The sequence below is a fragment of the Pan paniscus genome, chromosome 21 (assembly GCF_029289425.2).
Source record: "Pan paniscus chromosome 21, NHGRI_mPanPan1-v2.0_pri, whole genome shotgun sequence".
NCBI lineage: Eukaryota > Metazoa > Chordata > Mammalia > Primates > Hominidae > Pan > Pan paniscus.
Genome location: NC_073270.2, coordinates 6929746 through 6952863, shown reverse-complemented (window position 1 = coordinate 6952863; position 23118 = coordinate 6929746). Strand labels below are relative to the sequence as shown.

General features: G+C 40.0%; 1 protein-coding gene across 3 annotated transcripts in view; it reads right to left on the bottom strand.

The window, feature by feature from the left end:
- CRLS1 (cardiolipin synthase 1) overlaps window positions 1-22497 on the bottom strand; it is a 33915-nt gene extending 11418 nt beyond the window's left edge. The window contains exons 1-4 of one of the 3 annotated variants that reach the window (XM_034947486.3): window positions 21995-22121; window positions 21713-21880; window positions 18658-18795; window positions 13104-13233 (exon numbers count right to left, since the gene is read on the bottom strand). In XM_034947486.3, the coding sequence (XP_034803377.1) occupies window positions 13104-13233; window positions 18658-18768 (241 nt within the window). In that variant the 5' untranslated portion in view covers window positions 18769-18795; window positions 21713-21880; window positions 21995-22121. Of the gene's footprint in view, window positions 1-13103; window positions 13234-18657; window positions 18796-21712; window positions 21881-21994 lie in introns of all 3 variants that reach the window. The other 2 variants (XM_034947485.3, XM_034947484.3) reach the window with 2 other exon arrangements.
- Between the last annotated feature and the right edge of the window lie 621 nt (window positions 22498-23118).

The following is a 23118-nucleotide window of genomic DNA, read 5'->3' as shown; positions in this document are numbered from 1 at the left end:
GTTTACATATTAAAAATGGTTAACATCAACACTATAGGTTTTTACACTGAAAACGGTAAACTTAACAGAATATTCTAGAAATTGACTTAAACCATAAATAAGAATTTACCAGATGGTAAACCAGAAGCAATATAATAATACAAAATATAATAATACAAAATAAATAAAATAATAAAAATAAAATAATACAAAAATGTGGCAGAACAAATACACACAGATCTAAGTTCAGTGGACATAAATCTAAGTAGAAATTAACTTGGATTTGCCTTCGAAGCACTCTCTAATCAACATATAAGCCAAAGAATTTGTTTTCATCCTTCTCCCCCTCCCATAAAAAGACCAAAAAGAATAGCAGAATGATTTATTATTCTAGCGAAGGAAGAAAGCAAAAAAATTTCTTGATCTCCAATCCGGCAGAAGATATTTCTTACTCTTAGAGAAACAAAGCTATTAAAATGAAGGTAGATGTGACTTTTAAAAAATACAGCATACAAGTAGGAACATGCAAGACTGCATATATGCATCATTCTACTTTCCAAAATTCTCCTAAAATGACAGTAAAGAAATGAAAGGATATAAAAACACAAAGAGAATAAGTAGAGGAGACAGATTTCAAAGTTTTAACCAGGCTTATTAGTAATAAGGTGAGAAGAGCCGAAACCTAAGTCCTTTAGAAAGGAATTCCCACAAGAGAAACTCAGAAGTCCATATAAAGAGCAGTTAGATCCCTGCCCCAAGCGTTCCCTAACACCTTACTGCTAGGGCTGTGGCTCCCTGTGGCTAAGCGTGATTTTTACATTTTTTAATGATTGGGGGGAAAAAAAGTCAGAAGACCAGTATTTCAAGACACATGAAAATGCTATGAAATTCAATTTCCAGGCTGGGCGGGGTGGCTCACACCTGTAATCCCAGCACTTTGGGAGGCTGAGGCAGGCAGATCACTTGAGGCCATGAGTTCGAGACCAGCCTGGCCAACATGGCAAAACCCCATCTTTACTAAAAATACAAAAATTAGCTCAGCGTGGTGGTGCATGCCTGTAATCCCAGCTACTCAGGAGGCTGAAGCACGAGAATCACTTATTGAAAGTTATTGGGAGGCAGAGGTTGCAGTGAGCCAAGACTGCGCCACTGCATTCCAGCCTGGGTGACAGTGTGAGACCCTGTCTAAAAAACAAACAAACAAACAAAAAACAAAAACAAACAAACAAACAAAAACAGGCATGGTGGCCCACGCCTGTAATCCCAGCACTTTGGGAGGCCGTGGCAGGTGGATCACCTGAGGTCAGGAGTTCGAGACCAGCCTGGTCAACATGGTAAAACCCTGTCTCTACTAAAAATACAAAAAATTAGCCAGGCATGGTGGTGGGTGGCTGTAATCCCAGCTACTCGGGAGGCTGAAGCAGGAGAATCACTTGAACCCGGGAGGCGGGGGTTGCAGTGAGCCAAGATAGCGCCATTGCACACCAGCCTAGGTGACAGAGTGAAACTCCGTCTCAAAAAAAAAAAAAAATTCAATTTCCAGTGTCTATAAGTAAAATTTTATTGGAATACATTCACACTCACCTGGATATTTTCTATGGCTGCTTTCACGCTACAATAGCAAAGCTGAGTGGTTGTGACAGAGATCACATTACCCACAAAGCAGGAAATAGTTACTATCTGGCCCTTTGCAGGAAAAGTTACCAACCCCAACTCCACATGTTACTCTCTGAACCAAGGGGCACTGGAGTGCAGTAGGGATCAAGCGAAGGTCTACATACCGAACACTGAGATCCCAGCCTCCTCCCACAGCTTAGCTCCCAAAACCCTGGTGGGAAGGCATTTATACTTCCCAAGCAGCAGATGGAGAGCTAGGATCTACAGAATAGGCTTAAAGATACTGAGAATTCAGGCCCTGCACCCAGTGCCTACGGAGCTCCCAATGAACTTTTCATGCCTCATTCAAATATAAGTTAGCAGCCAAGGATCACCATACATTTCAATAAAGTCTCCATCACAAAAGAGAGGCCGAAACAAAAAAAAAATAGAATCTGAAGGAAACAGACCCAATATAGAGGTTTTTAAATAAATAAATAAATACAAGCATACCTCAGAGACATTGAAGGCTCTGTTCCAGACCACCGCAACAAAGCTAATACTGCAGTAAAGTGAGTTGCACGAATTTTTCAGTTTCCCAGTGCATATGAAAGTTATGTCTACACTATAATCCATTTTGTGTACAGTAGTAGCACTGTCTAAATATATATATATATATAAACACACAAACACACACACCACATGCTAACAATCATCTGAGCCTTTAATGAGCCATAATCTTTTTGCTAGTAGAGGATCTTACCTCAATGTTGACAGCTGCTGACTGATCAGCGTGGTGGTTGCTGAAGGCTGGGGTGGCTGTGGCAATTTCTTAAAATAAGACAACAATCAAGTTTGCCACATAAATTGACTCTGCCTTTCATAAAAGATTTCTCTGTATCATGCAATGCTATTTGATAGCATTTTACCCACAGAAGAACTTCCTTCAAAATTGAAGTTAATTCTTTCAAGCCCTGCAGCGGCCTTATCCACTAAGTGTGTGTAATATTTTAAATCCTCTGTTGTCATTTCAATAGTGTTCACAACATCTTCACCAGGAGTATATTTCATCTCTAGAAACCTCTTTAAAAAGCAACTCAGGTAATTTTTATCAAGAGATTGCAGCAATTCACTCACATCCTCAGGCTCCACTTCTAATTCTAGCTATCTTGCTATTTCTACCACATCTGCAGTGACTTCCTCCACTAGTCTTGAACCCCTCAAATCATCCATGTGGGTTGGAATCAACTTCTTCCAAAAATCCAGTTAACGGTGATATTTTGACTTTCTCCCATGAATCACCAATATTCTTAATGGCATCTAGAATGGTGAATCCTTTCTAGAAGGTTTTCAATTTACTTTGCCCAGATCCATCAGAGGAATCACACTATCTATGTCACCTATAGCCTTGGGGAATGTATTTCTTAAATAGTAAGACTTGAAAGTCAAAATGACAAGGACTGAGGAATGGATGTGTTAGTAGGTATGAAAACAACATTAATTTTCTTGTATATCTCCATCAGAGCTCTTGGGTGACCACGTGTGTTGTCAATGAGCAGTAACATTTTTAAAGGAATCTTTTTTTTCTGAGCAGTAGGTCTCAATTGTAGGCTTAAAATATTCAGTACATCATGTTGTAAACAGATGTGCTGTCATTTGTGCTTTGCTATTCCATTTCTAGAGCACAGGCAGAGTAGATTTAGCATAATGCTTAAGTGCCCTACAATTTTCAGAATGATAAATTAGCACTGGCTTCAACTTAAACTCACTGGCTTCATTGGCCTCTAGCAAGAGAATCAGCCTGTTCTTTCAAGCCGACGCACTGACCTCTCTCTACCTATGAAAGCTTTAGAGGGCATCTTCTTCCAATAGAAGGGTGTTTTGTCTCCATTGAAAATCTGTTTTTAGTGTAGCCACCCTCATCATTAGCTAGATTTTCTGTATAACTTGCTGCAGCTTCCCCACTAGTGCCTGCTGCTTCATCTTGCACTTCCATGTTATGGAGATGGCTTTTTTCCTTAAACTGCACAAACCAAGGTTGGCTAGCTTCCAACTTTTCTTCTGCAACTTCTTCACCTCTCTGTGCCCTCAAAGAATGGAAGAGACTTAGGGTCTTGATCTATTATAGATTAGGCTTTGAATTAAGGACATGTTTTGGCTGACTTGATCTTCTATTCAGACCATTCAGACTTTCTTTCCATAAGCAATAAGGCTGTTTTGCTTACTTAACATTTGTGTGTTCACTGGAGTAACAATTTTAATTTCCTTCAAGAACTTTTCCTATGCAATCACAACTTGGCTAGCTATTTGGCACAACAGGCCTAGCTTTCAGCCTCTCTCAGCTTTCGAAATGCCCTCCTCACTAAGCTTAATAATTTCTAGCTTTTGATTTAAAGTGAGAGACATGTAACTTCTTCCTTTCACATTGCAGGGTTATTAATTGGTCTAATTTCAATATTATTGTGTCTCAGGGAATAGGGAGGCCTGAGGAGAGGGAGAGTGATAGGGGACCCACAGATTGGTGGAGCAGTCAGAACATACACAACATTAATTGATTAAGTTCACTCTTGATTAACAGGATTTTGGAAGAAGTTGATTCCAACCCTCATGGATGACTCTGACGGGTTCACTGCATCCCAAAGCAATTAGACAGTAACATCAGAGTTCGCTGATCACAGATCACCATAACAGATTTAATAATGACGAAATCTGGAATATTGGCAGAATTATTATAACGTGACACAGAGACCAGGTGCTGTGGCTCATGCCTGTAATCCCAGCACTTTGAAAGGCTGAGGTGGGAAGATCACTTAAGCCCAGGAGTTCGAGAGCAGCTTGGGCAACATAGGGAAACCCCATCTCTATAAAAAAATTTAAAACTTAGCTGGGTGTGTGGTGGTGTACATCTGTAGTCTCAGCTACTCAAGAAGCGCAGGCAAGAGGATCCCTTGAGCCCAAGAGGTCAAGGCCGCAGTGAGGCATAATTACACCACTGCATTCCAGCCTGGGTGACAGAGCGAGACCCTGTCTCAGGAAAAAAAAAAAATGTGACAGAGAGGCAAAATGAGCACATATGTTAGAAAAATGGTGCTGACAGACTTGTGGACATAGGGTTGCCAAACCTTGAATCTGTAAAAAATGTCACTTTGCAAAGTGCAATAAAGTGAAATGCAATAAAAATGAGGTATGTGCATGTATGTATAGATATCCTGAATGACATTCATCCACGATATAAGAACTTTTTTTTTTTTTTACGAAGACAAAGAACCTGAGCTCTTGAAAAATTCAAAATGAGAGCCAAGAAAAGTCAATGGAAGGTGGGGAATGGTAATGTTGGGGGAATCTTTCGGAAGAAAAAAAAAAGACAAAGATTTTTAAAAGAAAATCTGAAAGATAAAAAGAGAATCAATCCATGAAGCTCAGTTATGATGGGGTGACAGTAGCTAAAGCCCAGAGCCCTCGAGGTTGGGCTCTGATAAACCACCTTCTAGCTTGCAGCTAGGATATGAATGACTATTCCCACAGGGTTGGGAGAAAAGATGGGCCAAAGTAAAACAGGACTCCCAGGATTGTTTCATCACCTGGTGGTCTATGTGGTCCCAGACTGTTAGCATTCCTAGGCACCTGGCAGAACAAAAAAATCTTCTCTGGTGAGTAATGCCTTGTTCATAAGAATCAAATATTCCTCCAAATTATTTTTCAAAGAATGTATCTAAACAGAAAAAAAAATAACAAAGAATTAAAATACCATGAGTAAGAATCAACAGAAACAGTGAACAAATGAAAGAGACTACCAAAAGATGTAAGATTTTTGAATCATCAGAGTCTATAAAACAACTCATGTTCAAGGGGATAAAAGTCAATATTGAAAACTTCAGCATGGAACTAAAAACCATAAAAGACGACTTAGCAAGTCCAAAAAAGAATAAAACAGAAGTTCTATAGTTAGAGAATACAATAAAGTAAGATTAAATAAATTTGGTACAGCTACAGAGACAGATAATGAAATGAAAAATAGTAAACCCATTAGTACAGCCAGAATGGAGCTCAAAAAAGATAAAATGAGCTAACACAGAAAAAACCCACTGAGATGTAATGGATATGGGGAGAACGTCTAACATAGGTATACTGTAGCCCCAAAAGAAAAGAAAGAATACACAACAACAACATTTAAAGAGATTGTGGCTGAGAATTTTCTAGCACTGACTTCAAGATATAATGCACAGATTGAAAAGTCCAATAAATCCCAAGCAGAATAAAACAGAAACTTGTAACAAGAAATATTATTGTGAAACTGAGAAAAACAAAACGCAAAGAAAATCTTAAAAATAGCCACAAGAAAGCAAAATTGCCTTCAAAAAAAGCAACATGGCCGGGTGCAGTGGCTCTTGCCCGTAACCAGAGCGCTTTGGAAGGCCAAGGTGGGTGGATTGCTTGAGCTCAAAAGTTCAAGACCAGCCTGGGCAACAGGCAAAACTCCATCTCTAAAAACCATATAAAAATGAGATGGGCATGGTGGCACACACCTGTAGTCCCAGCTACTCAGAAGGCTGAGGTAGGAGGACTGCTTGAGCCCAGGAGGCAGAGAATGCAGTGAGCCGAGATCATACCACTGCACTCCAGCCTGGGTGACAGAGCAAGACCCTGTCTTGAAAAAAAAAAAAAAAGCAATGGATTAACAGCTGATTTCTTATTATCAACAATGGAAGAAGATGACTGAGCAATACCTTAAACATGCTAAGAAAAACTAATACCAACTTGGAATTCTATACATAACAAAAATATTCTTCAAGAATAAAGGCAAAATAAAAACATTTTCAGAGAAAAAGAATTTACCAGTACACCTACATTAAAAAGAATTCCAAAAGAACATACTTCAGACAAAAGGAAAATGATCTCAGATGGGAGGTCTAAAATACATCAAACAAGACAGACTAGCAAAAAGTAATAAATATGAAGATAAATTTAAATGAACATTGTATAAACAATATCTGTGAGTTTAAGAAATATATAAAAGTATGACAACAGTAGCCTAAGCTGAGAGAAATAATTGGAGTTCAAGAATTCTAAGGTGCCTCCCATGCCCAGAATGAGTACAGAATTATTAAGATCGTATTTTTATAAAGATAAATGTTTTAACTTGGAGGAAAACTGGATGGAAACCGTGTAAAACTTTCAAACTAGTAGAGTGAAAGAAAATATAATTTAAAAATACTAAAAAGGACAAAACATATGTGCCAAATAAAATACTTCAAGTAAAATAAAAGACTGAATGAAACATCTATCAATCACAATAAATATTAATGGGTTAAATGCTTCTGTTAAAAGACTATATGGGTTAAGACAAAATGGGTTTTATTTAAAATATGTTATTTACATATATATTTACATAAATATGTTATTTACAAGTGATATCTAAAAAGATGCAGAAATGTAGAAGGTAAAACATTTATCATGCAAACACTACCAAACGCAGGCCAGCAGAGCTTAAGAGCCCACAAAATATATTTTAAGGTAAAAATCATTACTACAGCTATAGAGGGTCACTTCATAACAAAACATTCACTTCACCAAGAAGACGTAACAATTCTAATTCATATTCACTTTAACAACATAACTTCAAGACATACAAAGCAGGCCGGGTGCAGAGGCTCCCACCCATAATCCCAGCACTTTGGGAGGCCGAGGCGGGCAGATCACTTGAGGTCTGGGGTTCAAGACCAGCCTGGCCAACATGGTGAAACCCCGTCTCTACTAAAAATACAAAAATTAGCAGGGCATGGTGGCACACACCTGTAATTCCAGCTAGTCAGGAGACTGAGGTAGGAGAATCACTTGGACCCAGGTGGCAGAGGCTGCAGTGAGCCGAGATGGTGCCCTGGGACTCTAGCCTGGGAGACAGAGCGAGACTCTGTCTCAAAAAAAAAAAAAAAAAAAAAAAAAGATACAAAACAAAATCACAACTACAGAGACAGATACTGGAGAACTAGACACACAGTAGGAAACTCTAACTGCTGAACAAACCAAAAGCAAAAGAACAGTCAGTGAAGAAACAGAAGACTTAAAAAGCAGGATTAGGCCGGGCGCGGTGGCTCACGCCTGTAATCCCAGCACTTCAGGAGGCAGAGGAGGGCGGATCATGAGGTCAGGAGATCGAGACCATCCTGGCTAACACAGTGAAACCCCGCCTCTACTAAAAAAAAAAAAAATACAAAAAATTAGCCGGGCGTGGTGGCGGGCACCTGTAGTCCCAGCTACTCGGGAGGCTGAGGTAGGAGAATGGCGTGAACCCAGGAGGCAGAGCTTGCAGTGAGCCAAGATTGCACCACTGCACTCCAGCCTGGGCGACAGAGCAAGACTCCGTCTCAACAAAAAAAAAAAGCAGGATTAAAAACTTGATCTAATAGACCTATGAAGAACATCATACCCAAGAACTGCAGAATATACATTCATTTCAATTCATTTCAAGTATTCATGGAATATTTATAAAATCTGACAGTAGTGGGCTGAAAGGCTGAAATCACAGAGCATGTTCTCTGAACACAAGGTTATTATGACTGAAATTGTAACAAAAAGATAACTTAAAAAATCCCCACAAAAATGGCAACAAATTAAGATATATTTATTTTTAACCTAACAGGTCAATGAAAGAATAATAATGGAAATAGGAAAATATTGTATACTGGACAATGACACACTAAAACCAACATAGGAGATGCAATGAAAGTGACACTTAGAGGAACATATACAGTCTTATATGCAATCTTTAGAAAAGAAAAGCTGAAAAACAAGTTAGGTATCCACTTATAGCTGCACTGCTCAAAACACACACTAGACTATGAAGGCGTATAGGAAAAAAATTCTCATTAATTTATTGATTACATGTTAAAATGACAATATTTTTGATATAGTGGATTACATAAAATATATCAATTTTCATGTTTCCTTTTTTAAAAACTACTAAAAATTTTTAATTACATAAGAATCTTCATTTTATTTCTAGACAGAATTGATCTAAAGAATTTAGAGCCAGGCATGGTGGCTCACACCTGTAATCCCAGCACTTTGAGAGGTAGAGGCACCTAAGGTCAGGATCACCTGAGGTCAGGAGTTCGAGGCCAGCCTGGCCAACATGGTGAAACTCCGTCTCTACTAAAAATACAAAAAAACTAGCCAAGTATGGTGGCACACACCTGTAATCCTAGCTACTCAGGAGGCTGAGGCAGGAGAATCACATGAACCCAGGAGGCAGAGGTTGCAGTGAGCTGAGATCATGCCACTGCACTCAAAAAAAAAAAAAAAAAAAGAATTTAGAAAAAGAACAGCAAAGAAAACCTGAAGAAGAAAAAAAATAAAACAGCAAGATGTAATGAAGTAGTAAACAACAGATCAGAGAGGCTTGACAAAACCCAAAGCTGATTCTTTGAAAAGATTCATAAAACTGACAAACCTCTGGCAAAAAAAGTTGAAAAAAAAAAAAAAGGGACAAAAAATAATCAAGAGGAAAAGGAGGACATTACTACATATCCTACAGACATCAAAAGGTTAATGAGAGCTATTCTGGGCCCACTGCCTATAGGGTAGCCCTGCTCCACAAGGAGTAGTAAGTAAATAAATAAGTTAATGAGGATACCATAAACACCGTATGATACATTTTTTATAATGTAGACCAAATGGACAAATTCCTAGAAAAACATCACAACTTAAAAACTGGTCAAAAGGTGTAATATGGAGTGAGTTGGTTGAAGGTTAAAAAAAAAGATGTACTTTAAACCTGAATCATCCCGTAACAATTAAAGAAAATGAATTACCTATTTTAAAACTCTGCCCTAAAGAAAACTCCAGGCCTCAACGGCTTTAACAAATTCTACCAAACATTTAAGTAGAAATATTCATAATCAAACATCTTCCAAGAATGGAAGAAAAAAAAAAGTCCCCAATTCATTTTATGAGGCTAGTTATAAATTTGATATGAAAACCTAACAAGAATATATGAAGAATTCCAAGCCAATCTCATGAATTAAAATTTGAAATCTTCCACAAAATATTAGCAAGCCAAATCCAGCAATCTCTTCATAATATATCATGGCAATGTTGGATTTATACCAGGAATTGCAGCTTGTTTTAACATTAGAACTAATATTGCATTAATATGTGTAATTCACCACACATGAACAGCTAAAGGGAAAAATGATATGACCATAGGAATACACAAAAGGAGTTTGATAAAATTTAATATCCAGGCCAGGGGTGGTGGCTTATGCTTATAATCCCAGAACTTTGGGAGGCCAAGAGTTCAAGATCAGCATGAGCAACATAGCAAAACCGCATCTCTACAAAAAACACAAAAAAATTCAGTACTCAATTGTGAGAAAAACTCTTAAACTCCCAACAGAAGTGAACTTCTTAACTTGAAAAAGGATACTGACAAAAACCAACAGCAAACATCATCTTTAATAGTGAAACGCTAAAGGCTTTTCTATGAGGTTGGGAATAAGACATTGACACCACTCCTTGCCAACACTGTACTACTCAGTGCAGTAAGGCAAGTAAAAGAAACAAAGGGTAAAAGGACTGGAAAAGAAGAAATACGTTGTCATTAATTACATACAAGACATAAATAAGCATGTAAAAAATCCAAGCGAATTTATATGTATATTGTTAGAATACGAGTTAGCAAGTTTCGCTAGACATAACAATCAACGTTAGAAACAGTACTGATTTTTTCATATCAACATGGAGTTATAAGAAAATAATTTTTTTTTTTTTTTTTTTTTTTTTGAGGACAGAGTCTCACTCCATCACTCGGGCTGGAGTGCAGTGGTATAATCTCAGCTCATTGCAACCTCTGCCTCCCAGGTTCAAGATAGTCTCATGCCTCAGCCTCCTGAGTAGCTGGGATTACAGGCACGTGCCACCACATATGGCTAATTTTTGTATTTTTAGTAGACAGGGTTTCGCCATGTTGGCCAGGCTACTCTTGAACTCCTAATCTCAAGTGATCCGCCCACCTCAGCCCCCCAAAGTGCTGCGATTACAGGGGTAAGCAATTGTGCCCGGCCAGAAAATGAAATTTAAAAGCTACCATTTATAAAAGAACCAAGAACTATCATGTACTTAGGAATAAGTCTAACAAAAGTGTTTATTATCTTTCTGGAGAGAACTATAAAACTTTGAGAGATATTAAAGCAGACCTCAATAGAGTAGATACTGGACTGGAAGATTTAACATTGTAAAGATGCAAATTCCTCCAAACAGATCATAAGTTCATTGCAATCCCAATCAAAATCCAAACAGATTTTTCTCTGGAAAATTGCTGATTCTTAGAAAAGTTGATTCTAAAATTTGTAACAAATGGAAACAAATGGAAAGGGCTAAGAATGTCCAAGGTGGAAGGACTCACTCTACTGGATATCAAGACTTTTAGCAAAGCAATAAGAAGAATGCCACTGATGCAAAGACAGACAAACAATGGGGAAGAAAACAACTTAGAAATTACCTTGCACTGCGTCTGAAAAATATAAATTTTTCTATAAAAAGTGCTAGGATAACTGGGTAGCCATATAAGCATTAGAAAATGAATTAAGAGAGATAACTTTTTAAAGAAAACATCAATTAGGAATCACATTTTCTTAAAATCCTAAAAGCTTTCCAATACTAAACACAATCCCATGTAAAGGAAAAGGTATCTAAATGATAAGAGACTGCTCCGTAGCAAGTTGGAATCTCCAAGTCTATGGAAGAGGGTCTTCACAATTCTGAATTAAAATCATCTGCAATTTAAAAATTATGCCTCCAGCCTGGGCAACGTGGTAAAACCCTATATCTACAAAAAGTACAAATATTAGCCAGGCGTGGTGATGCACATGGTGGTAGGTTCTTGGGAGGCTGAGGTCAGAGGACTGCTTGAGCTGGGAGGTTAAGGCTGCAATGAGCTGAGATTGCACCACTGCACTCCAGCCTGGGTCACAGAGTGAGACCCTGTCTCAAAAAGAAAAAAAAAAGAAAAAAAGATAAAAGATAAAAAAAAGTGATGTCTACTTCAACTGTCAATCATGTATGGAAGACAAAATAGAGACATTGAGATGTCTAAGACCTCTAAAAATCTGGCTGCCACACTCCATCCTTCTACAGAAAACAACTGGAGAAAAGGAGTAACTTAAAGCAAAGGAAGACATGGGAGCCTGGAAAAACAGACTCAACACAGAAGAAAGAAAATGGAAACTCTAAGATTGCCAGTGAAGGGAAGTCTCAGCTTGGAAAGCAACCTACACCAATCATATAAGTAAAACTCACGGCAACATTACCCATAATTCCAAAAAACCTGGAAACAATTTCTATGTTCAATAGCAAAATGACTGGCCAACCTTTGTAAAATACTACATCAAAATACAATGTAACTTTGAAAAAATGGCAGGGGCCAAGCAAGGTGATTCAAGCCTATAGTCCCATCACTTTGGGAGGCCGAGGTGGGAGGATCACTTGATCCCAGAAGTTCGAGACCAGCCTAGGCAAGAAAACTCTCTCTCACACACACACACACACACACACCCCCACACACACACCCCCATTCCCCAATCACATACACACCTCAATTCTAACTTTCAAAGAAGCACATAAAAGTAAACATTAGTCCAATTTATTTTTTATTTTGGTACGAGAACTTAGAAGACTAAAAATCAGAAAGAAAAATAATTTCCAGTTGGGGGAGACTAGACTGAAATGCCACCATACTTCTTTCTACCAAGTGTCAATAATAACATGATACCGAGGGACCATGTGGCAGCTTCTTTGTTCTCAGATACAATTTCTTTCTTTCTTCCTTTTTTTTCCTTTTCCTAAACCTCAAAAATGCAAACTCTTAGACTGACAGTGAAGGGAAGTCCCAGTGTGATCAGATATGATTCCTAGCTCTTGGGAAAAAAACAGTTTAACTTGGTCTGAGGGAGAAAAACTGAGAAATACAACTGAAGAAGAAAATGAACAATCAGAAAAGCACATGCAAAATACAAAGCAAAAAAATCATGAAATCTTATCAGAAAAAGTATTCATATAATGTACAAACTATATATATGATTTAAAAATTGCGTAATAGGGTCTACATAATGTGAAATTTTATAGACATCTTCAGAATTTCAGAGTTCTCACTTATGATTAAACGATATTAATAAAGATAATAAACGTAGGAAAACTAAATTGCTTTTGAAAAGCTAGGCACTAAAAATACATAATGTATCACCAAAAAATTTCAGAGTAATATGAATTGGCACTGTGAAATATTTATTCAATTTTAATTTTAAACAATCTTACTAGGAAAGCAACTGATTTTACTAGTAAAACAAGGACATAAATTCTAAAATCCACAAGTAGTTTGACAAAACAGTTCAACAGTTTAAAATTAGGGAAACAGTTTAAAGTTGAAAACTATATTTTTGGAACAAAAATTATTTGTCTCTCAAGAGAAATCCTAAGCTGACTAATGTCATTCTTCCCTGTGCTATTCCAAAGTATGCATGACGCGTTCTTACCTGGAATAAGATCTGCATAGGTCAAGCTAACATATAAGATACTGATAAGTATTTTATCAGCAAGTGGATCAAGAGCACTTCCCAAAGCTGATCTTTGATTGGCCCAGTTTCGAGCAATAAATCCATCCAACTGAAAATAGAAGTTTTTTTTTATATATATAAATGTCATAACAGGAACAAAGCAGATATTCTGAAGCTTAAGATATACCAGAATAACAATTATACTCTCATAAAATGTTAACAAAATGTCTTCTGTTTCTTATCCCCAAACATTCTCATTCTTTCACTGGTATACATTTCGCTTTTAAATTAGCAACTGGTCTTAAAATAAATGCACATTTATTTTCTTTCCCCCTCAAGCCCTTCTGGTTATTTCTCGGTATTTTCACAAGGCCCCTTTGTGGGATGAACCCAAATACACATTTAGAGATACGGTTAGTGATGTATTTACAGCTATAAAGAACCCAAAGAAAACTCAAAGAAAGCATGAACGGCAGAGCCTGGACTAGGATAATATAATCCAACTCTGTTAAAACTTACCATTTTTCTGTTTTTCAACTCATTTTGCTCAATACCACTGTTTATTCCATATTCTGACTGTATCTGCATTACCTACATTTGAATAGAAAACTCAATCCTCTCTACCTGGCCTAGTTAAAATTCTGATACTTAAATTATTTATTTTTATATTATTGTGATTAAAAATAAACTATTTAAAGCATAAGTCACATCTAGTTGCCAGTGGGCCAAATGGGGCCTGTAAGCTGGTTCTGTTTGACCTATCAGAGCTTCTAAAAACTGTAATTAGTTATCAACATGTAAGTATTCAATTCTTCCCATAAAAACCCAGGTCTCCATCCTAACTTGAGAAGGGAGCGGTCTGGCCACTCTGGGGCCACAAAATGGACTGAAATCAAGTACTATCTATTCACATTAAACAAGGCAGATATTTTCTGGTTTATCCAAGTCCCTTCCTGGCTTTTACTCATTTAACTTCAAGTTTCAACAAATGTTTGAGTTCTCTAATACTATTTCTAAGGGGAAAAAAGATTAATTTAGACGCAATTAATCATGGTTCATTTTAAAGAACAAGTAAGTTGTCCATATCTCAAGTATTCCAATGAGTTAGAGGAGACAGCGGTAGTCCAGGACCGTGGCAAAAAAAAAAATGTGGTCTTTGTAGCAGAACAGAAGCTGTTCAAGTCCTGGCTCTGCCACTTAGTAGCTGTGTGATCTTGGATAAGTTATTTGGCCTGACTAAGCCTTGGTTTCCTCATCTGTAAAACAGAGATAAATTACCTACCTCAAAGGGGTGGTTGTCTTCAGCACACAATGTGATTAATACTTGTTCAGCACTCAGCACTTAGTAAATCCTCAAAAAAAGCAGTTACTAGCTATTACTATTGCAACTGAAAAAATCTATTTCCTTCTTAAGCAAACGAACAGAAAAGTACCTAGCCTGGGGAGCTGGGACCTTGGAAGATCAGGTTTAGTTCAGTTTCTGACCTCAGGGAACTTAACCTTTCACTTTTTCGCCATCATCACCCTCTCATCTTCACTATTCCTCTAACCCACACTAGATTCCAAGGTCATCAACATCATTCCTTTATAAACATCTGTAACTCCCCTTCACTCCACTCTCCTTCAACACTGCTTAAAAGCAACTCTCCATGTACTCTGGGCCTGCACCTAAGAGCTGAATAGTGCTTAAGGAAAACACACAAATGGGAAGACTGGTCTCACTTCAAACTGATGACCACAAATCTCCCATGGGCACCCAATACTGCCTAGCAATCCCACACCTGTTTACCATATTCACCCTCTCTTTTCACACTGTCTCTTCCACACTGTCTCTGCTCTCACCTCAGACCTAACTCCATCCCTCTCGCTCATGGTCATGTCTGTATTTTCCTTAAGGAAAAAGAAAAACGTAGTCAGCCCATCCTCATATTCCCATCATCAAATCCCCCACCTACCTGCATCCATTCATTCTCTCTGCCTTCCTTCATCCGTTCCCATGCCCTCTCACCTTCTGTGACCTGCCTCCCTTCTTCCCCATCTCCCCTTGCATCATCCATCTCTCCCTTTCATTTAATCTCTCTACCTGATCATTTAATTAATCAGTTAACTAACAACAAAAATTCACTGGGCACAGTGGCACACCTATAGTCCCAGCTACTTGGAAGGCTGAGGTGGGAGGATCGTTTGAAGCCAGGAGTTCAAGGCCAACCTGGGCAACACGAGATTTATCTCAAAAAAAAAAGGCCAAACAACAATTCCCCAGTATATACATATACTCCAGCATATATTTTTATATATAGGATTTTATATCTATCTATATACACATAGATATAATTCCCCAGTATATATCTTTTTAAAAGACCCTTCTGTGATCCTATTTCTCTATCCCCCTACAAAGCAAAACTGCTTCAAAGGAACGTCCAATGTCATTACCATCTCACATGTGTTCATCGACCCACTCCAATCGTCCCCACCCCTCCAGAGGTGAGGCTCATAAAGGTCACCAAGGAATTCCGCATTTTTAGAGTACCTGACATCGACACAACTGAAGCACTTTCTCCACTTTCTGGGAAATCTCACTGCCTAATTTTCTTCCTCGCCAGCTATTCCTTCCCAGGGTTCCTGACTGGCTTCTTTTCTGGTGCTTTACCTGTTGCTCATTTCTCTGACCCTTCATTCCTGTTACCTCAGCCTGGATGATTTTACCCAGATCCAACCATCTATATCTGACAGCTCCCAAATTTCTCTCTCTGTAACGATGACTTCCTCCAACTCCAAACTACTAAACTGCCCAGCTGATACTTCTATGTGGATAGGCAACAGAATTCTTAGTATTCTCCCTTAAACTCTGCCCTACTCAAGTGTTGCCCATCACAGAAAATGTCATTTCCATGAACCTGGTTTTAGAAGAGAATTCTTTTTTTAAAGTAAGTCCCTAGTATTCATATTTGACTCTTCCTACTCTCACTCCGTATCTAATCCATCAACATATTACTTCTGTCTTTAAAATATATCTCAAACCCACATACTTCTCTCCCACTCCAAACTCCAACCCCAGTCTAAGCTCCCACCACTGCTGCCATGGATCACGGCCAGCCCCTAACCAGTTACTCTGCTTCCACTCTTGCTGGATCATGGTCAGCCCCCTAACCACTTACTCAGCTTCCACTCTTAGCTGTCTATAATCCATTTTCCACACACAACGCAATCAGACTTTGTCATTCCCTGGCTTAAACTGATGAGTCTGACCGCCTCCCAGTGGCCAATTGAAAGGCACTAAAATCTCCATGGAACAAATGTGAAATGTGGCACCAGTTAACTTAGGTTTCCACAAACATCATCTTATATATTTAGAAAAATGTTAATGGGGCCTCTCTAACATTCAATGAATACTGCAATCTCATGTGGCAGCTTACAAGAAAAAAAAAATGTAGCAGACAAAAAAGGAGACTACAGTAACTGAAAAAGATCTTGTCTGTTATGTTAAAAAAAAAACTGTTATCAGTATAATGGCCTTTGACAGACTTGGAGATAATATTAACAATGAATGCAGGCTTTGAGATAAAAGAAGGGACAGGCCAGGTGTGGTGGCTCACGCCTGTAATCCCAGGCCGAGGGAGGCCGAGGTGGGTGGATCACCTGAGGTCAGGAGCTCGAGACCAGCCTGGCCAACATGATGAAACCCCATCTCTACTAAAAATACAAAAATTAGCCAGGCATGGTGGTGCATGCCTGTAATCCCAGCTACCTGGGAGGCTGAGGCAGGAGAACTGCTGGAACCCAAGAGGCAGAGGCTGCAGTGAGCCGACATCACGCCACTGCACTCCAGCCTGGGCGACAGGGTCAGTCTCCCGTCTCCCAAAAAAAAAAAAAAGCAGGGACAAAAGAAAAGGAGAAAGATTGTGAGAATGGGAAGAGGTAGTGACAAATATCAGTAGCCGCTAAACTCTGGAAAAAGAGAGGTAAAGCCAATTTGGGAGGCTATGTTTGAAGCAGGTTTGGAAATGCCATGTAACAATGCAAATGCTCTCTTTTGTCTGCACTCCAAAATCTTCTGTTAATTTTATGTTGCCCACCAATGCTACTGCTACTAGGAAGGTGGAATTTTGTTTCTATGAACCTCGAAGAGAACAGCTGATGTTACAAAGAAAGACGGCATACAACTTTTATTAATATAAAACTAGTTTCTCTCGATTCTCACTCAATAAATATTGAGCAAAGCTTTTCAAACATAAATTAGTTTGAAGAGGCACCAAAGCACCGCCTGTCTGGATGCTCATATAGATCTCAGACCAACCTTGTACAAGAATATAATGTATCTATTTCTCCTGCTAACTCTGCCCTGGTTTAAAATTATTCTTCCATCTTTTCCACACTTCCCTCAACTATGTTTTTATACAGCATGAAGTTTTTCCTTTTTTTTTTTTTAAGAGACAAGGGCTTGCTCTGTCACCCAGGCTAGAGTACAATGGTGCGATCATAGCTCACTGCAGCCTTGAACTCCTGAGCTCAAGCAATCCTCCTGCCTCAGCCTCCTGAGTAGCTAGGACTGCAGGCATATGCCACCATGCCCAGCTAATTTTTAAATTTTTTGTAGAGATAGGCTCTTGCTATGTTGTGCAGGTTGGTCTCAAACTCCTGACCTCTCAAAGCACTGGAATTACAAGTGTAAGCCACTGTGTCCAGCCAGTTTTATAATGCATTTCGAAACTTTTTTGAAATAAAGTTGGTAATACAAATAATGTCATACATGATGATGGCTAGCCAGTCCACAAAAGCCTATTTAATGTAGCCTTCTGTTATAAAATTATTTTCCAGTTCTAATTTGAGATCATCTGAATAAATCCTCCTCTCCTCTATCAAAACTAACAATGTAGTATCAAGGGGAGCTCCTCTTCTTTGTCCATCTGCTGAGGGAGGAGAAGGAAGGAAGGACGTCCAACTGTCAGCCCAGAGCAGAGTATTCTGCAGGGCAGTCAGAGGGGTGTAGAGCAGAGATCAGAAAATAAATCTGTGGGGGAGCCTACAGCCTTCTGCTAGCATGAAACCTGAGCAAAGCTATGACTTCTACATGCTCCTGGTCATATCCCAGTTCCCTGGGTCATAACAACTGGTCCAGTTTCCCTCTCCACTAGGAAAACCAACTTTTTTTTGCAGATCTGAGTATTCCTCTTTACCACAATACAGAGAAAAGTCATCTCAGATCTCCTCTCCTTTATTTCTATCCCTAAAGCAAGCACTCAGCTCTTTGGAAATTTCTAAGGGTGTTTCTTTCACTCTTAAAAACCAAGAGTACAAAGTATCCCCTCCTTTACTTCCCTACAACCTTCGCTTCCTCCCTGAAATCATATGAAAAAAAAAAAAAAAATCCCATATAGATGCTAAAGACAAAGTCCTCACAAAAAGTACTATGTCAAATTCATCTTGAGGTTTTCCTCCCAAGGAAAAGCAGGCTAAGGCTATGCTATTTCGGTTTAGTAGTACAGACCAGGATTTGGAAGGAGAGCAAACTGGGAGTGCATTTACAACTTACCAAATCTGTTAGTCCAGCTAAAGCAAAAACTCCTAGTGCAATATTAAAATCTTCTTCAATAATCAAATAGCCCAGAACTGGGGCCAAGCCAATTCTCGTCATTGACAACATATTCGGGATTGTCCATGGGTTTTCATACTGAAACACAAAGACAACAAAATTTAAATAAAATACTATGAATTCATACTTGGAATAACTATATACATACATTAGAAAAATATACTTCATCAACTTCAGTCAGAAGCTACATAAACTTTAAATTTAGTACATTAAATTGAATTTTAAAATCCATTCTGTTCTTTTTACAGATATCTCCCTAAAATCTTCTTTCAAGAATACAGAAGACGGCTGGGCATGATGGCTCACGCCTATAATCCCTGCACTTCAGGAGGCTGAGGCGGGAGGATCCCTTAAGCCCAGGAATTAGAGACCAGCCTGGGAAACATGGAGAGAATCCCATCTCAATTTTTTTTAATTAAAAAAAGAAAAAAAAAGAATACAAAAGATGAAGATGTATCATGTACCGAAACACAGAGTAAGGTGTCTTACATATTATAGGTTTCCTTTTCTCTTCTTTTTTTTTTTTTTTTTTGAGATGGAGTCTAGTTCTGTTGCCCAGGCTGGAGTGCAGTGGCACGATCTCGGCTCACTGCAACCTCCACCTCCCGGGTTCAAGTGATTCTTCTGCCTCAGCCTCCCAAGTAGCTGGGATTACAGGTGCCCGCCACCATGCCCAGCTAATTTTTGTATTTTTAGTAGAGATGGGGTTTCACTGTGTTGGCCAGGCTGGTCTCAAACTCCTGACCTCGTGATCCACCCGCCTCGGCCTCCCAAAGTGCTGGGATTACAGGCGTGAGCCACTGTGCCCGGCCTATTATAGGTTTTCTTAAGAGAGGGAAGACAGAACACATGTATTATCTGCCATATAAGCTAAGCCTTTAATATATAACTTCATTGTAAGAACTCAGAACTTTCAACACTCTGCTTTTAAAGGTGAAACTTCAGGAAGATCTTGTAAATAGACAAACAGTGTCTACTTACAAGTAAAAGTGTCAGGAAAAAAGGCCAAATTATCAACTCCAGGCATTCAGCTTTAAATACTTACTGCAAAGAATCTCCCTCACTCCCTTACCCATATCTAAAGAATGCTAAATGCTATATAGAGTGTACGGAGGTTTGAATGAAGAGAACAAAAACAGATTTAATTCTATAACCTCATCACTAAGTCAGAGAACTGCTAGAAGAAAATGGAGATAGGAATAGGGATTGTGATATTTGGAAATCAAGAAATTGTGTAAATTTGTTCACAACAGTCATGGAAATGTTAAGATCCTCAACTAAAAACCAAGGACTTTCACAGCTCCCATCTGGGGGCTTTGCAATTCCTAGACAACTCATTTGGAGCCAAGCTGTTTGAAGTTGGCACTAACAAAAGAGCTCTTTGGCAGCTGTCTGAAGAACATCCCCTTCTTGCCAAACAGAATCTGACTCATGAGAGGGTATTTCAGCTTTGAAAAGCCTCGGCCCAGCGGAGCTAAGACACCTTGCACAACAGGGTACAGAAATAACAACAAGAAAACGCCTTTCCCTGAAGCCTAGATTTTTTTTCTCCGCTGTGTCAAGACTGCCAATTCCACTCCATGGGACTTTCTCTTCTCTAGAACCCCTTTTAACCTCCTTCTTAATCAGTACTAGCCAACTTGCCTGAATCTTAATTTTGGTTGTAAAAAAGGTGGCAAAGGCCATTTCTGAAGATTCTTTTAAAATTCTATGAACTATCCTGTAAAAAAAAAAAAAAAGTATTCTCTAAAGACACTATGTCTGTGTTTATAAAAGAAACCCAGCAAGAAAGCACCTCAGCTTGGAGGGATAATTAAATAGTTATTGCTGGGGTCAGGTGGCAGAATACTGTCATTGAAAGCTATAGAAAAACTTCAAATTATCCGAAGAGCAATCACAAAACAAGAAGCAATACAAACCTCTACTCTGAGATCTTTTACTGAAAGTAATCCACATTATACAATGAAAACATTCTTGGAATACATCCCAAATTCAAGTTCAAATATCAGAGTGTTTCAGAGTCCAAAGAAAAAAGATAAGTCTGTTGACCATACTATGGTAGAGAATAAGTCAAATACTGATCAAAGGTTACAGCAACTCAAAGGGAAGAGTGGGAGGGGAGAAGGCTGCACATGGTTGCGAAAAAGCAGTAAGCAAAAGATCAGAAAAAAGGTCCCCAAATTAACTTCAGAAATTATCCACAGGGCAAAATTAAAGACAAAGTTGTAAACAGAAACATCATTTCATTTGGCGAATTAACAAACAGAACTGAATGTTGCTGGAACAGTGAAGGGAGTTCTTTTTAGCTCCACATAGAATATTTCGGTTAAGGTGTCTCATTAATTTGTAATCACTAAATCCGTAAAAGTTTCAAAGTTAACATTAGGAGAGCTAATCTCAGATTACTCAACCAGATAACCTGTGGCATACTCGACCAACTACTGCCGTTCTGGGAAGGACTTCAGTCAGGATATGGCAACTTCAAAGTATCCAGCATTCAAACCCCAACATGCTTTAGCTATCAGTGGAGTTGAGACCCCTGCCAGGATCTGGCCACCTCAACCCATGCTGTACAACTGATGAAAGCAGTACAGGGGCTACTGAAGACATAACAATTGAAGATGTAATAATTGCATGAGTCTTGCTAACATGACATCAAAAGCTCTCCCACACTCATGCTCGGGTGTCTTCTGTCTGGGCAGCATATCAACAGGTAAGTGGACAAATACTTCCCTCCGTTACCTCAAGAATAGTTTAAATCTTTTTCTATAATTAAAGGTTAAAAGATCTTTTAATTACGACCTAAATTATTTAATTACCTTCATCCTATAATGTGTAAGGTTACCAAAGGTCAAATGATGGTGAACGGAACTTGCACAAGCAAACAGAAGGGCCTGTATACCTTTCTAAATATTCCCAAAGACTTGCCCTAAACACTGGGGATTCACTTCAAAAGAATTAAAAATAGGCTTTTAGTAAGACAAGCGAAGGCTACCTTTATCAATGCAATATGCAGAGGCGGCCCTTCCAGCAACGGGTGCAGATAGAAGGGGGATGACAGGATTTCTAACTTGACCACAGAGACCGTAGGTGGACCCCGCTGGTGACCCTGAAATTCATCCCGACCGAATGACCTGCCAGTAACTTCTTTTCAGGGAAGAGTCTAAAAGTTAGGAAACGGAAGCGTCCGAGCTGCACCACCCAGAGCATGTTACTTGAGTACAGGGGCGGCGACCCCAGCCCAGGGCCGGCCCGCCGCCGCCTCATCGGTACGTACCAGGCTGGGGGTGCTCGCCGGGCCCCACTGGCCGCCCGGGGCTTCGGCAGCGGCGCCCGCTCCGGCCGCTGGCCTGGGGGCCGCCTTCCCCGCGCCCGAGCAGTGGTTCCGCTGGCCGATCCCGGGCAGCCGCAAGCCAAGAGCGGCCGGACGCAGCCTCCAGCGTTCGGCCAGGCAGCCCAAGCAGCAGGGCACGGGTGGCAGCAGGGCCCAGCAGGCGCGCCGCTTACTCGGCCGCGTTCCCGGAGCCCAAGCGGCGCCGCGCAGGGCCCCCCACGAGCCGCGCGCCACGCGCAAGGCTAGCATGGCCCTGCGGCCGCGCCGCGGGGACTCGGGCGGCGAGAGCTCAGCAGCCTGGGACACTGGCGAGCCGCTTCTCCATGGAGACCCGGCAACCACTCAGACACTGGGCCACCGCTGCCTCCATACTGCTTTACACACCCCAGCCCGCTCCACTTATACAGGTGGCAGGAAGCCGCCAAGGGCGGACGCCTTCGCGACGCTTTTACGACACCGTCGTCGTCGGACTTCCCGGCGCCCCTGGCACAGCGGAGGCGCGCGCGTCAGGCTCAGTGGGTTTTGGGAAGCAGCGGGTACGAGGCGCTCTCTTCTCTTGGCCCGCAGCCGGGAGCCAAGGCCCGGGGGTGGGCGGGGGAAGGGGAGAAACGAACAAGATAGGATGACCGCGCAGCCGCCGTAGCCGCGACGGGGCCGGAGCCACCTCAGGCCCTGGCCTGAAACCCTCTGAGGCGGGTGGCCGGCAGAAGGGCCCCCTCCAAGGTGCGCGCGGCGCCCTACGGTTCTTGTGGGTGGTTTACAGTATCTAGTACAGAAGAAATGATTAATAAATATTGGCTCTGTAATTCTCTCCTTTTTGAGCATTGAATAAAGATGCATATGCTAAAAATATAAGCATTAGTAAATGTTAGTAATAGCAATGGCTGTTTTGCTGAAAACAGTAATCCTATATTATCCAGAATCAATGTTTACCTATGAGAATTGTTTTTAAATAGTTTTTAAATTTTAAATTTTTACATTGCTAGTACAAAAGTTTCAATTATACTATATAACCAGGCTATAGGGCATCATCCCGTTTAATCCTCCCAACGACTGCAAGATGAGGG